Raw genomic sequence first — 15,746 nt, 5'->3', positions numbered from 1 at the left:
CACTCTCTCTCTCTCTCTCAACCTCTTCCTCTCTCTCTTTACACTTTGCTGAGGGTTAGCTTGTTTGGTGTGTGCTTGTGAGATGGGGGGGGGGGAGTATAGGTCTTTAACTCTGAAAAGTTGTCTTGAATTTATATATTTTTTCTCCCTTCAAAAGATGTGTTTTTGCAATTCAAATATTTGCCGGTTCTCCTCTCCAATGCAGACGCTTTGAAAAGGCAAGAGTTCCATCAGGGCCAATGACAGCGTGAGCGTACAGCGTGACAGCTCGAGAGGCAGCACATCGCCCTTTCTAACCGCATATTTAAAACGGAGAAGGAAATCCGAAATCAAAAAATGCATGCAAATGCCGGCACGTTTTGCATGCTTATACGTTGTAGGTTTGCCAGGCTCCTGGCATATCGAATTATTCAGGTGGTGTACGTGAACTGGGTTAGCCGTGCTAATCACACATCGTTGATGTGCTCACAAGTGTCCTTAATCTTCCTGTAAACAAACACTCGTAGTAGAGGCACAGGGGATGCCATTTTGGCAGGTCTACTTTTGATGAAAGGCTTGGTTAATGTTTCCGCAGCCTGCTTTAAGTGGAAAGATAGACTTTTTTTGGCCTTGAGCTTTTACATGAACATTGAAGCGAGGGGAGAAACTGAAGATGTTTTCTGTGGTACTCTTAACATTTAATCTTGTTAGCTATCACCTGGAAGACAGTGATGGAATTGGTCACACCTGATCTAGCCAATATTCATCATCAACATATGCGTGATGTTAGTGCCTCGTAGAGAGGGGGGGATGCAGAAGCACACAGAGTTGAATGTGGTGTATGGATGTTTCTAGAAACAAGCAATGGCTATATCCATTTCGCCATTGCTCATTCTTGCCGTTAGCCACATACCAAACCCAAGACATTGAATGGAAACATGAGCCTTAGGCCTCCTCCTGCTCAAGGTAGAGAAAATATCTAATAATTAATCGAATTGTCATCTCGACGAGCAGCCCTTGCACTCCGCACCCTATAATTCCAACCTTTCCCCCCCTCCTTCCCCTCTCCTCCTTCTCTTTTTTTCTCACTTCTTTTTTTCCGCAACAGCAATTAATCTCATTTTTAGTCCAATTGCCACCCCACTCCTGGAGTCAGAGCGAGTGGTCTGTTTTGTTCCTATTTGGCGTGGTTCCTCTGCATAGTCATTAAGGGCCCAATTAATGTCACCCTTTAGCTGAAGAGTGCTCATTTTTATTGGGTAGCTGACAGTCGCCGCCATGAGTGCCGCAGTGTAATATGCATTAATTGCCCCGTAACACTGGTAATTACCAGTTCTTCAAGCCTCTCAGTAAACTGTCATGCCCAGACACGACTGCTTTGAAATAGATTACTCATTAGGGGGACCTGCCCTCCAATGGGGGCTGGGTTGGCATGGAGAGAAAGGGGGAGAAGAAGAAGAAAAAAAGATTCTGGTGCTTGAACAAATAGTTGCCAAGAGCAATTTCCTATTACAACTTCCCGTTGGCGGCTTCTCGCTCTTTCTCTCTCTCTCTCTCTCTGTGTCTCTCTTTCTTTCTTTCTTCTCTCTCTCTCTCTCTCTCTCTCTCTCTCTCTCTCTCTCTCTCTCTCTCTCTCTCTCTCTCTCTCTCTCTCTCTCTCTCTCTCTCTCTCTCTCTCTCTCTCTCTCTCTCTCTCTCTCTCTCTCTCTGTCTGTATATACATATATACAGTATACAAATGGATTTTGTTTATTTTCTTAATTTTATTTTAGCTATTTAAGCTGACAGCTCAGGTGTGTGTGTGTGTGTGGGGGGGGGCTCAGGATTCCGATAAAAGGCATCATAAGAGTCAACTCTGCATATGACCAATGGAGACTTTTGATACAAATGTCCTAACTATTACTATAGGACCCCCCCCCCTCATTTACACACACACACAGGCTTTTGCTGTCAAATATGTCACAGTTATTGTTTGGTTTTTGGTTCCTTGGTTAGATTTCACATCATGGCGATGTTGATGTTAAGATTATGTGTGCAAATATTGAGGTTGACCTCACCTCGGACCGGTGTGTGTACACTGCCGATAGTTTTGTTTCAATCTCGAACCCTCCAGTGTTTCTCAAACCATGCCCCACGTGACTGGAGCAAAGAGAGGGATAGCAAAGGCAAATAAAAGATAGAAAATCACTTAAAAGTGGAACTGTGAGAGGCTGGAGTGGCTGTTGACGTTGTTTTGTGATAAGATACCATAGGGGAGAGTAGTCCTAATCAAACACCAGCCAGCTATCACACATCCTCTACCAAGAAGGTGTTGGCCTGTTTAGTCACGCTAAAAACAATATTTCGATTTGGCCAGAGCCTGGTGAACCCTGAGAGTACACTGGGCGGATTCCTCTCCTTTCTTCCTCTCTTTTTCTCTTTCTTTTCACAACGCCTATTTGTCATTACTCATTTGCTTCAGCAAAGGAAAGAACTGAATGTGAAGTGTAGGGTCCTTTCCTTGCACACACACACACACACACACTCAAACACGCACACGCACACACACTGCTTTTGTTTTATTTCCCTTATAGCACCTGCTTCAGGCAATCTGGTTGCACTCGTCTTAAATGAATTTTGTCACGGGCCTTCAGATTCTCAGGCAGCACTGGGCTAATGAAAGGAGATGGTACAATTTGAACTGACCAGGTAGCAGCCAACAGAGCACAGCTGAGGAAGACACACACACACACACATGAACACACACGAACACACACATGAACACACACATGAACACACACATGAACACACACCCGCACAAATATCCCATTGTAGAACAAAAGACAAGCCAACCTTCCCCTCACTGATATACCCATTACGCTTCTCATTAATACCCCGCAGACCTGTGCGTATGCGTGTGTGTGTGTGCACGCTTATCTGTTTGTGTTGGTCGAGCACTTATCGAATTGTTTATGACAGGCCTAATTGGCCTAATTGAAGACATTAAGATTACCTGTCAGTTGTGTGTATCCAGACTCCCCATCCGTCTGACAACTGGTGACAAGTGAGGGACCCCGTAGCATCCGTCACGATGGCGCCTTCCCAGGGCCCTAATAGGGACAATAGGGGCCGCCGTAATTTGACGTGGACAGCCTTCGCCAGGCGTGGCGGCCGGTGGAGGGTGGGGGGCAGAGAGAGGAGGGGTGGGGACTGTGAGAAAGAGAGAGAGAGAGAGAGAGAGAGAGAGAGGGGGGGGGGGAGAGGGAGGGGGAGAAGGGGGAGAGAGGGAGGGGGAGAGAGAGAGGTGGGTGATAAGGAGAGAGGGGGGAGGAGAGAAGAAGAGAGGGGGGAAGAGAGAGAGGGAGAGAGAGCGGGGGGGAAAGAAGAAGAGCGAGAGAGGGAGATAAGAGAGAGAGAGAGACAGAGGGGCTGTGGGCTAGGCTGGGCTAATGGAGTCCCCTTTGGCACCCTGACAGAACGATGAGCCAATTTGAAGGGAAAAGTGAAAGGTGCTTCAGCCCTTCCCAGTGTTTAGGGACATCAGACACTAGACGCCGGGGGCAGCGGCCTTAACTGAGCGAGAGACAATAGAGAGAAGAAGAGACAGGAGAGAGTGTGTGTCCGTGTTTGTGGAAGGATAAAGGCTGACCACCCAAGCTACCAGATAAGGCAGTGGTGGTGTGTGTGACCACATCACAAGATAAGACTAGAGATAATACTCGTAGATCTAAGCATACAGTTGAAGATTAAAGTATACAATATCAGGCAACTGAAACAATGTTTGTATCTGTGTGTGTTGAGAAGTGTCAGAGAGAGCTAGCTCAACAGTCCAGGCCGTCTGCCGCTGCCTGTCTTAAGTCAGCACTCAGTCCACCCCACCCCCCCACACACCTTCCTCTGAGAGTGTGATGCAGGGCTTTGCAGTGTCATCGCAGCGCCAGATCAGCGCTGTCATCCCAGGAGATTCCTCTGTTTGTTATTTTTCTCCTCCGAACGGGGTTAAACTGTCAGGTTGACAACCCGCTAGACCCCCAGACCCTCTGCCACCCCTCCCTCCTTCCCTCCCTCCCCTGTCCACCTTCATCCCCAAACAAGTGAAAATCAATACCAGATTGCCCGAGGATCACTGTTTGGTGTGGGTCTGACCCCTGGCTGTCCCCACTCCCTCTCTTGTTTCTTTCTCTCTCTGTCTCTCTCTCTCTTTCCTTCTCTCCCTCTTTCTTGCTCCTTTCATTACATAGAGCTCAGTATTTAACTTCCAGCCCGATCCCTTGCCTAATTAGTTTTGCCGGGTCCCCTCGTCCACACCCCTTTCTTCCTCTCTGTCTCTCTCTCACTCTCTCTCTGGACTTTTTAGTGGCAGTGAGGGCTGGGAATAATAAAAGGGCAAGTCCGAGCTTGCACACACACGCACACACGCACGCGTGCACACACACACACACATACCCCCCCCCCTCTGTAGTAGCTTCAAGTAGCGGAGTGGAGAGATCTCTGTTTTGTTTTCGTAGCAAATTTTTTAAAACGACAATGAAATTCGATTTACACCCCAGATCATCAGAGAAAACACAGGCAGGATCCCGCGGAGCCCGCAGCTAATACAGCTCTGAGTCTGGCCGCCTCCCAGCCCTCAGCCCTCTCTGCTGGGCCCCAGAGAGGCCCCAAAGAGGCCCTGGAGGGCCGCGGCAGGGTCTGGGAGGGCTCCGCCTCACCTCTGACCGGGCCAGCTGGCTCGGGGCTCAACACTTTCAGAACAGCGTAAACAGTCTATTTATTTTGGTACCGCTAGTTGTTTCATGGCTTCTTTCCCTCTGCGTATTTGATCCCGTGTCCTCGACTCGGGGTCCTGGTAAATAATTTATTTGGCTAAGCCTCAGATATCTGGGCAGTTTCTGTGGCTTGTCTGCTGGAGGCTGTGTGTGTGTCTGTTAGTGTGTGTATCTGTGTGTCCCCGTGTGCATGCCACCCACATGTCCAGGTGCCGCCAGCGTGCCGGTCGGTCAGCCGACCGCTGACAAGCCTCAACGACATGGCGCCCCCCTGCCTTACCCCCTCCCGACCCCCCCCCACCCCCACCCCCCCCAGGCTAAAATTACCCCCAGGAATGTAAACATACTGCCGAGTAAGCACACCCCCACACGGTTTTCTCGTGACATTGGGGCGGGTTCGCCTCCAGCCTCACTTTCACGTGGGACTCAGGGTTGGCACAGGCTTGGCACTGCGAAGGGTATAGCGTGGCATGCCGTACATTTCAGGACAGACAGGAAGTAAATCTCTCTGTTAATGTGAGAAGTGATGTATAGAATCTCCAGATCTGCCCTGTGTTTGGAAAAAATTTAATTTAAAAATGTAAAAAACAGCCCACCACCTTTCTTTTTTTTTACCCATTCCTTCCACCTAACTTTTTCTCTTTTTTCTCTGTCTCTATCTATCTCTCCCTCTCTTTCTTTTTTTCTCTTGTCTTTTTCTCTGTCTCGGGCCATGGGGCTCCAGGTTCTGGAGGAGAACTCAGATGGCGCGGGCGCTGACATGTTGATTTAGTGGCGCTAACGCCACCGTGCACTTCCAAAAGGTGCTGACTTGGACAAAAGCCAGGCCTGCTTTATTTTTTTTTCTCTCCCAGGGAGACCTTTTCCCGAGGCCGGGGGCTCTAATTTTGGGCTGCCTTCAGAGAGGTTGGGGTGGGGGGTCGAGCTGGGGGGGAGTGTGGGGGGAGGGAGGGTAGCTGAGCAGACAACAAACACTCACACCTCCCAGTATTGCCTTCTATTGACCCAGCCTTCATACAGCAGGAAGTGGGGAATTGAATATGCGTCAGGACTATCCTTCATCCAGCTCCGACAAGGCTTCATCAGCATGTATCCTGCGCACCGGTCCTCAGACAGGAAATGCAGAGCTCCAACACCGAGCTGGCGGTGAGAGAGAGACGCGGAGGTAGAGCGGAGAGGCAGGACCTCTCGTGTTGTCCTTTCAGCTGCACGAGGTCGGGCAAGCCCTCTGAGACTCAGAGATCTGTGTGTGTGTGTGTTTTAATGTTTATCTCCACAGGTTAGTTCGAATGTAAAGAAACCTTCGCTCGCACATCCAAATATACAAGCAGTCCCATGACCTCACTTAGTCACTGATACAGGACACCCATAACCTGGTACCATCTAGTATACTGCTGTCCACACACACACTGTTGGCTACATCATTGTGTGGAGGCCTGGTCCCGCCTGGCCGGGCCAGGTAGAGTTACAGTCCACCCTGTTGTTGATTACTAGTGTGGTTGTAGAGGGCTCTCATCCCAAATTGAAAACACCAGGAGGCCCAGGGTTAAGGGCAGGATTAGGGCCGAGCCGCGACAGACACAAAATGGCCGCCCAGTTGCCTGGCTCTGACTGGCTCTCCCCAGAGACCCAGCGGTAATTGTCGTCCGGGGCTGCAGGGAGTTCACAATAACAGGTTAAAGGAGCGTGTATCCCCCTGACACCGTCCCCCACCTCCCACCCCCCTACACCCCTGCTCTGTCTGTCTTAGTCCCTTCCCCCCAACCGTGGGGAAACATCCTCTCAACAAGCAGAGGGGCTTAGAGACAGGGGGATTCATCAAAGGCTTCTCAGAAGGCTGGTTCCATCTCCAAATGAGCACGGGGACCAGTGTTTGGGCTGAGGAGACGAACAGGGGCCCCTCTCAAAACAAGCACGGTGAGGTCTAGTCTCCTGTTCTCCTGCTCTCTTCAACTGCTCCACCATCCTTTCACTTCCTCCTCACTAGGATCACCAAGACACCCTAGAATGTTGATGAATCCATTTGAATGGAAAGTTGCTTCTTCACACACACACACAGACTCCCCCCCCCCCCCCCCGGGTCCTGGTCAGTGCGTGATTGTGGTCCTGGGCACAGGTTGTTCCCGTGGCAACCGAGGCAGGTTACAGGTCTCTGTGATGGGATGTGAGCTAACTGCCTGCTCTCCTAATGAATTCCCACTTAGACGGCCATGATTGGAGAGGCAGGCCTATTTGTGTGATGGAGAGTTCCATTCAGGGTGACGGAGACTACATCTCTGGGAATGATCAGCTGAACCCTGGGTCAGCTGACACTTGATCCATCCACAGACCTGGGTGAAGAGGCAGAGAGAGAGAGGAGAGAGAGAGAGAGAGAGGGGGGGGGGGATAGAGAGGGGAGAAAGAGAGAGGGTAGAGAGAGAGAAATAGAAGGGGGAAAGAGAAAAATCGAGGGGAGAGAGAGAGAGAGAGAGAGACAGAGCCTTTGGGAAGACCTGAATACTGGAGGAAGCTGTTGTGCAAGCACCAGTGTGTGTGTGTGTGTGTGTGTGTTTACTTTCTCTCCATTATATCTTTATGAGAACAGGATGTTGGTGTATGACACCGTGTCTTTAGGGACGGTGGAGCCGGGCTGAACAGTAAACAGAACAGCGCTGGGACCAGGACCAGAGCCAGAACCAGACCCAAGCTTGTTTGGTTTTGCTCCACATCCAAAACAGGCCACGGCGTGTCAGAGTGCGTCCAACCGTGACGCTGTAGATCTGAGAGGCTCAGGACTGAAACTCACTCTCTCTCTCTCTCCCTCTCTCGCACACACACTACATTATGTGGCTATTTCATCTAATAGCATACAGTTTTTGTCCTCACTGGCCTATGACTTCCAGTAGCATACCACACGAACCAGTCTGATCCCACGTATAAGAGGGTAGTAGGCTGATGTAGGCTCATGTCTGTTGGCCAAGGAGATGATGATGATGATGGTGGGTGGTACGTGGGCCGAGGTGGGTGGTAGGTGGCCTTAAGTGCAGCAGGCTTACGCAGACAGAGATAGAGGTATCTGCAGACAGTGCCGGAGGTGTCTGGAGCATGATAGAGACTGAGGAAGGTGTCAGGGCTGTGACGGCTGATAGTGGACCTGGAGTGTGTGACGGTGGAGATGGGTGGTTGTTGGGGGGGAGGAGGAAGAGAAGGAAGAGGAGGCCTGAGGTGGGGGAGGAAGAGGGGGAAGAGGGTGAGAGGATGGAGCAGATCAGGTGGTTGGAGAGGAAGTGTGGGAGATGGTGGAGGATGAAGAAGATTTGGGTGTTTTACAGCAGGCTGTAGACATTGACTAAATAATGGAGCAGTATGTGGAGATGATATGCTGGTGCTCTGAGAATGGACTGTTTGCAGGGAAGGTGATGTCACCACTTACTGTATGTGGTTAGGGGTATCTACAACCACAAACAGGCCTTCAATGGCAGATATGAGTCTGCTGTGGTTCCTGTTGATGTTTCCAGTCTGAGTGGTGCCTTGACCAACAGGATGTGAGGTCAGAAGTCACAAGACGGTTACTCTGCCTCTAGGGTCATGGTTGTCATGGCTTTGAGAAAACAAAAAAACATAATATTCCCTCAAATCTCTGTCCAAATCCTGCGCCTCAAGTAAATAAAGCTGCACATCTCTCTCTCTCACACACAGACTCACATACACACACACTGAACCTGACCCCTAAGTAGGAAGAAGACCTACCTCCGTGTCATGTCCTATTTTCAAAGCCCAACAACAGGAGGAGATGAATAAAAATGTCGGGGTGAGTTATGCCTGCCGGAAGATATTTGATTCTTTATTGCCCTCTATCCCCCTCTAATTACGGTGCTTGGGTGAATTTGGGGCCTCATTTGGCTTCTGGTCCTAGGCCATACGGTCTTCTTATTTGTGTTAGACATACCTGTGTAGATTCAGACGTTTCTTCCTGCAGAGAGAGAGAGAGAGAGAGAGAGGCTGGGGGCATGGAGGGATGGATGGATTGATGGTGGGTTCAGAGGAGGGGAGGGTGCAGCTATTCTTAGCTGTAGGGATGTTAATACCCCTGTGCCAGGGTGACTGGCTCGCATGTTCACCTCGTGTTATTTATGTACAGCATAGAAGGCTATGTATGATATGGCCTGCGCACTCTACCTCCTTATTCAAGGCCACCTCCCAGGGTCTGTGCGTGTGTGTGTGTGTGTGTGTGTGTGTGTGTGTGTGTGTGTGTGTGTGTGTGTGTGTGTGTGTGTGTGTGTGTATGCATGTGTGTGTGTGTTTACAAGTGGTCTTATCACTAGGTCCTGCTGGTGGCCCCAGTCTGGGCCAGTGAAATATGCAGGCTGGATGTACAGACAGAAACACTGTCCTGAGGTCCATATCAGCTGGCATGCAGGCCTTGAAGCTTTCTTTCTCTCACACACACACACACACAGGCCATGCAGTGACACACACTCATGTATAAGGAACACACAGACACGCAAACACACTAGTCACCCAGTTACAGACAATACACACACACTCCAACCCTGGAACACACTCACCACCCAGTAACACACACACAAACACGCCACCCAGTTCAAGCCCTAAAAATAAACAGCTATTAATCAGACCCACCGCAAGGACTGACCACAAGCCTGTGACAGCAAGGACTGGGCCATCTTTTTCTGAAACACACACACACATAAACAAACGTCTGACATACTCTCTCACCCACCTTCTGTCCTTCTCTCTCCTCCCTCCCACTCTCCCCGGGCCCTCTCTACCTCGACCCGATCCCCCTCTCTGACTCTCCTCCTCCAGAGAAGTCAAGCAAGTCCCAGACTTGTATTTCAGGGGAGAGAGTGAAAGAGAGACGGGAGAGAAAGAACTGAATCCCTCAGACTTAGCCAATGTTTGGCAGCGCTTTAACCAGTTTACCTTGTGACCTGACGTATGGCCGGGGCAGACAAAGAGCTCTTTGTGGAGCGACCCTGAGACACAAGGAGTTCACCGTCAACTTGGAGCTTATACTACCTGAATCATAGCTGGCCCATTTGTTCAAATGACTGTGTGGGATGTGAAACGGGGTTAAAGTGTGGTGAGGTCAGACATCAATTCAATTTTGTTGATAGTCCTCACATCAGATATTATCGTTCGGCAGGAACATTTTCCCCCTCCGTTTTGTTCGGAGAAAAGTTCACGTCATCGATGACGCTTCAAGTTGGATCCAAGTTGGATTGTACAGTTGGAATGTTAAAATAAAGACTGTCTGTTCTGAGACAAACGCACTGACAACTCGTACTGTGTGGCTAAGTGTTAAAGTCCCAACCTGTAAAAAGTTTTAAAAAAATAACAACAAAAAAAATTTTTTGAATGAAATCTGCCTTGTCTTTGTTTGCGATTCTGGTGTTTGTTGTTGTGTGGGAGCGAGAGACCAAGTTTATATAGGCTTTCTGAAGATGTGTGTGTGTTGGAGCGTCAGCCAGTAATAACAGGCTTCTCTCCTGCTGTACTCCTATTATTTCGGCGGCATGCTACTGAACGCATCGCTCTCATTAAGCCTCTGTGGTAAGCAACCACACACCTGCTCTGGGCTCTCGTTAGCCCTAACGAGAGCCCACCAGGCAGCCTCGATCCACGCCCAGGCCCCTCCAAACTGTCGCGCGCCTTTAAATTAGTAACGTTTCGCAAACGATTTCACAAACTCGTTACACACTTAGGTGTTTATTGGAAAATAGCTGTTTGGAGAGAGGGCGGTGCATTGCCTGCTCATGCCCGTATGATAAGAAGACACCATTACCGAGTCAACCTCCTCCAATCCCTATTTCAGTGTTTACAGTTTCCCACCGTCAGACAGCAGAAGGATCTGGAGAAGGGAGATGGGTTCTGACTAGCTCTCTAGTGTTGGCTGTGTAGGAAGGAATCCATTTACAGCCATGGTCATCAGCCTTGACCTTACGACCTCCTGTATCCTACCCAGCGCCTCTCTCTTGCTCTCCTTCTTTATATATTTTTTATTTGTATTTTATTTTTCCAGCCCCGCTCTCTATGGTTTTACCTCAAGGTCCCCTATGGGTATTGACTTGTGTTCATTTGGTGCATGACTCGAAGCCCATTTCTTTTCTTTACGGTGCGTAGAGGCCTTGGTGACAGTGCTCCCTTGTGTTTATAATTTTGCTTGTTTCAATTTGGGGCCCGGGCCTTCGCTGACACTCCCGGGACATGATGTATGGCATGCCGCCGCCGCCTTATCTGTTGATGTACAGTTTTAACCTTTTCAGAAGGTTGCCTCTCCCCTCCTCCCGCACGCACCGCATCCCTCTCTCCCCTCCCCTCCCACCCCTCCCCCTCCCAGTCCCCGACACCAGGGAGAACATACAGTACGGCCTGCCGGAACCAAACAAGACCATAACCTCCCTTCTTTTCTTTTTTTTTTTCCAAAGTCATCCAATGTAAATGTTTAGGTTTTGTTTCCATAACATTTCCATATTAAGAGTTGCGGCCCGTGCGGCGGGAAGAGGTTAGGGAAAGGGGGGCCGGAGCCCTGTGTTGGTGGATCAGTGTGTGCGTGTGTGTGTGTGTGTATGTGTGTGTGTGTGTGTGTGTATGTGCGTGCGTCTGTGTGTGTGTGACTTTGGGGTGAACTTGCAGCGTGCACCGGGCCTGTTAGCGTTTGTCTCGCTGGCTCACAGATACAGCACTGTAAATCACACACTGTAAAACAGGGAATGCAGGACGGGAGGGGGGCTGAGTGTGCACTGCTTTTAGGGCCTGTTGCTGGAGGGGGGGCGGAGTGTGTGTGTGTGTGTGTAGAGCCTTCATGCTCGTTGATATTTCACCTTGCGTGCATGGGTGTGTTCGTGCATGCATCTGCATGTGAACATGAATACTCAGGTAGTTAAACCTGGGTGACACATGCTTCTTCGCTCGCTAAGGAGGGCGTTACAGGTGTGTGTGCGTGTATGTGCACAGCACTTAGAAGTAGTGATGTCACGACACCAGACTCCTGCTCCAGGTCTGGTTATTTATGCCATCAGAATGTGCTGTCACAGTCCAAAGGTCAACCAGCTGATTATTTATAATCTGGATGTCTCACCCACAGTCAACATAACTCAAGTTTACTTACTTTAGTTTTTCCCATCTGTACATATGTTTCATTTATTAGCAAAAGTAAAGTGTGGCGTGAATAATTATCCTTGTTGTCTTATGTGGACAAAACATATGCAGATATTTGGTGGAGATCTAAATGAACACCCAACCAGATAGCCTACCGTGCACGTCCTCTATCTGTTCAATTTGAGCTTCCTGTTGTTCTCTGCTGTCCTGAGGTCAACTTCCTGTCCCAGTGGTCAGCACCGGCTCAACAGAGGCAGGTGTGTCTGTGGCCCAGACCCCAGACCCAGATACATCCTTGCTTCTCACCCCGCACAACACCCCAAAACCCAAATCAGTTTTTGTGTGTGCGAGATGGGCTTCCTCCCTATATACAATGAGTGAGTTATTAAGACACGGGGGCGGATCCTGGGCAACCTTTGCCCCTGACAGGAGCACAGGTCACGTGATAAGAGAGGGATATCCGCCAAGTGACGGCGCCAACCACCTCATGCCCGCTGCCGAGATGAAATAGATCCAATCCTCGCCGCAGACAGGCGAGGCGAGGTGAGGCCGGGTTTTTTTTTTCCTCCAGGGATGGCGTACTCCCCAACATCCCTCCTCTGAAGTCCAAAGTACCCAGTCAAAGTATCACCCCATCGAGTCCATTGTGATGTCACGGTGATAACCACCTTTTTTTTTTTCTCTTTTTTTTGTTCACCGCTGTGTCAGAATCGTTGAGGTGGGGGTGAGGTGGGGTGAGGGGGGTTTGTCTGTACCTCCCCAGTCTTTTACTTCCTCTGCCTGCTGCATCATGTCTCGCTTGCCAAACACCTCATCACCATCATCACAGCAAGCCCCTCTCCCTCCCTCTCCGCCCTCCTTTTCGTCCTCCCCTCTCACCCTCCCACCCCTCCGCCCCACTTTCTCTCTCTCCCTCTTGCTCTCTCTCTCCCTCTCTCTCTCTCTCTTTCTCTCTCTCTCTCTCTCTTTGTATCTCTCTCTCTCTCTCACACACACTCTCTTTCTCTCTCTGTCAGTCTCCCTCCTTCTCTCTCTCTCTGTCTCTTTCTCTCTCTGTCTCTCTCTCTCTCCGCTCCAAGTTCAACTGTGACCCGACTTTATGCACGGCAGCTAGAGTTCAAAGCGAAGCGCCAGGGTTGTGATGAGAGAGCGGACAGGGAGAGAGAGGTCCTGGCTGGACCCTCTTAGGGGGACAGTAAAGAGGCTGGAAGATGATTTAGCACACGTCAGGAGGAGCGGGGCGGTGAAACAACCCAGCGCCGCTGCACCCGGCCGGCCACAGAAAGAGACTCCAGTTGAGTTGCTGCTGCTCCTCTTCAATGGGCTTTGAGATATGTGTGATGGGAGTCATAAAACACGTGAGCTCGGGAGAAGGTGAGGAGGGGAGAGAAAACGAGAACCACGATGAGAAGAATTTTTTTTTTTTACACGGCCGTGTTTGAATATCGCCTGGACATGACATGACTCGGGCCTTGGCAAGTCTGGGTTATTTATGGAGTGTTTTGGGAAGTGCTGCGAGAGCCAACCCAGACTGCTGCTGCTGGCTCCTTCACTCTGACTGGGGATGAAACAGCTGGACGAGTGAGAGGCTAGTCTGACTGCAGCCCCAGCCCTAACCACAACCCCACATAACCCAGACATCGCTGGACTCGAGAGCCCCAGCCCTAAGCCCGACCCAAACACACCCAAACACACTGCTGGACTAGCCTGGAAAGACTGTCCCTAACCTAGACGCACACAAACAGACACTGCTGGAGAAGCGAGCTCGGTCATTGACCCAGACCAGGTTCTGTGGAGTTCCAGCCCCCCTGGTCAGAACTCTGTCTGGGCCATGTCTGCCTCCTCCAGGGTCTCTAATGTAAGGGTCCCAGGGCCGGCTCTTTGTTAGCTCTGTGATTATGTTATTTCAGGGCCATTGTGAGGTGATCCGGTGTGTGTAGATCACTGTGTCAGGCTGATCTTATCGTCTTGGTCGGCTCCGTTTGATACAGCACGGGTTTCCTGGATGGAGATGAAAGGAGAGCGTGCTTATCCCTCCGTATATCTCAATCTATCTTTCCTTTTACCTCCCCCACTCTCTCTCTCCTTCTCTTTATCTTCACATCTCTCTTATACACTGTGTTTCTTTCTGTCATTCATTTTTTTAAATCCAATATCAACATAAGCTGGTCGGTAAATGAATATGAACACACCTCTGAAGGGTTAGGGTTAGCACACTTCAGTGTATCTATGAATTGTCTCGCATGTTGATGAATGCCTTGTTGGACTGTTTAATAGCTGCTTCTCTAGGTGACCGTTTTGTGTGTGTGCGTGTGTCTGTGTGTGTCTCCCCTGGTAGGTTTGGCCCTGGCCTGGTCATCTACTGGCATGGCTTCATTGGAGAGCTGGACAGCCAGAGGGACAGAGGGATCCTGCTCAAAGACTGCTTCCCCACCGACATCGTCACCCTGGGCCAGGGGACGGACCGGGACTGACACAGCTGGAGGGGGGGGGGGGGAGGGGAGGGAGGAGAGAGAAGGAGAGGGGGGGTGAGAAGGAGTCTTAGGGAGGGAGGGAGATAGAGAGGTGAGAAACAGGGGGCAGTGAGAAGGAGGTTTAGAGAGGGAGATAGAGGCGGGAGAAGGAGGGGGAGTAAGGGATGGGGTGGGGGGGATGGGGATGGGGAAGGGGGGGTCAGAAAGGAAGGGTAACACAGAGCAGTGTAGGGGTGGATACGTGGATCCGGAAACAATTTAGCTTTCCTGCAGCGCGGGACTACTGGCAAACATCTGCCCTGAACTCCACATGAACCCTCTCTCTCTGCCTTCCTCTCTCTCTCTCTCTCTCTCTCTCTCTCTCTCGCCCTCTCTCCCTCCCTCTCCCCATCCCTGCTAGTACAGGGGTCAGGCTCATAGCTCCGTGTGAAAACAGGGCTGGCACAACTCCTATCACGGGGTCAGCCCCCCCGGCCCTCGGAGCAGACAGGCCAGGGCCAGAGCCAGGCCAGGGGCAAGACACAGCCCTGACTCATCACCCTCAGAGGGCCAGACCTAGTCCAGCTTGGCCTGGCCTAGGTCACTCACTCCTCCCCTGTTCCATAGGGCAGATAAGCAAACTGGGGGAGTTGGAGGTGGTTTTCCATATCTGTCCTACGTCACTCACTGCCCTCTCAACCCCTCAATGGGGGTGCACGGGGGGTCAGTCCTGATTAGAGAAAGCCCTGCCTCAGCTGTGTGTTTTGATACGTCATCTCAGTTGGAGGAATATGCCCAGGCAAAGCTGAACAGGTTCGCGCCATGTGGACGATGCCGTGCCCTTCGTCGTGTGTTCTTGTTTGATTGGGAATGATGTCACCGAATGGAAGATCTGTGGCTTAACTCCTGAGACAAATGCACTGCATGTGCGGTTTTGTAATAAAGATTTATGAATATACAGCCCCGTGCCTTGTTTTACTTGGGGGTTCAAAATGGAAATCGTTGACAAACGCAGATGCGAACGTAGCTCAGCCTCTACACCTGACACTCACGCAGGAAGAGGCTGGGGAGCTCTGCAGCGGTTGTCTCTTGAACATCTTTACAGCCAGGCCAGATTTTATGAGCACCTTGTAATGGAGGAAACACAGGCAGACCAAACCGGGTATAGGGGGAGAGTTGGAGAGAGCCTTTTTCGAGGTATGTATTTACACTGACCATAAGAAAGAGGGGGGGGGGGGTCTTTCTGAAAAGGAAAGGAAGAGGAAAGAGAGACAGTAGAGGTTTGAGGAGTGTCTCTCTTTTTTGACGTCTTTGTCTCTCTTTTTCTTCTTTCGCCTCTCTCCTTTCTCTCCTTTATATCTCGTTCTTTCTTTCTCTCTCTCTCTCCCTTCATCCCGGCTTCCCCTTTCTTCCTAATCATCCCCAGACATGACCTGTCTTCGGTCTCTCTGGCCTTGCTGTTCGTGGG

General features: G+C 50.4%; 1 protein-coding gene across 3 annotated transcripts in view; it reads left to right on the top strand.

Annotated features, from left to right (window-relative positions):
* Positions 1-14,301, top strand: part of cdin1 (CDAN1 interacting nuclease 1) — a 59,523-nt gene extending 45,222 nt beyond the window's left edge. For all 3 annotated transcript variants that reach the window (XM_067243645.1, XM_067243646.1, XM_067243647.1), the window contains one exon: positions 14,164-14,301. In XM_067243645.1, coding sequence (XP_067099746.1) covers positions 14,164-14,299 — 136 coding nt within the window. In that variant the 3' untranslated portion in view covers positions 14,300-14,301. The remainder of the gene's footprint in view (positions 1-14,163) is intronic.
* Positions 14,302-15,746: the final 1,445 nt, after the last annotated feature.

Source organism: Osmerus mordax, chromosome 9 (genome assembly GCF_038355195.1).
Source record: "Osmerus mordax isolate fOsmMor3 chromosome 9, fOsmMor3.pri, whole genome shotgun sequence".
Classification (NCBI taxonomy): domain Eukaryota; kingdom Metazoa; phylum Chordata; class Actinopteri; order Osmeriformes; family Osmeridae; genus Osmerus; species Osmerus mordax.
The sequence above is the reverse complement of the archived record's forward strand: the minus strand, read 5'-3'. Positions and strand labels throughout refer to the sequence as shown.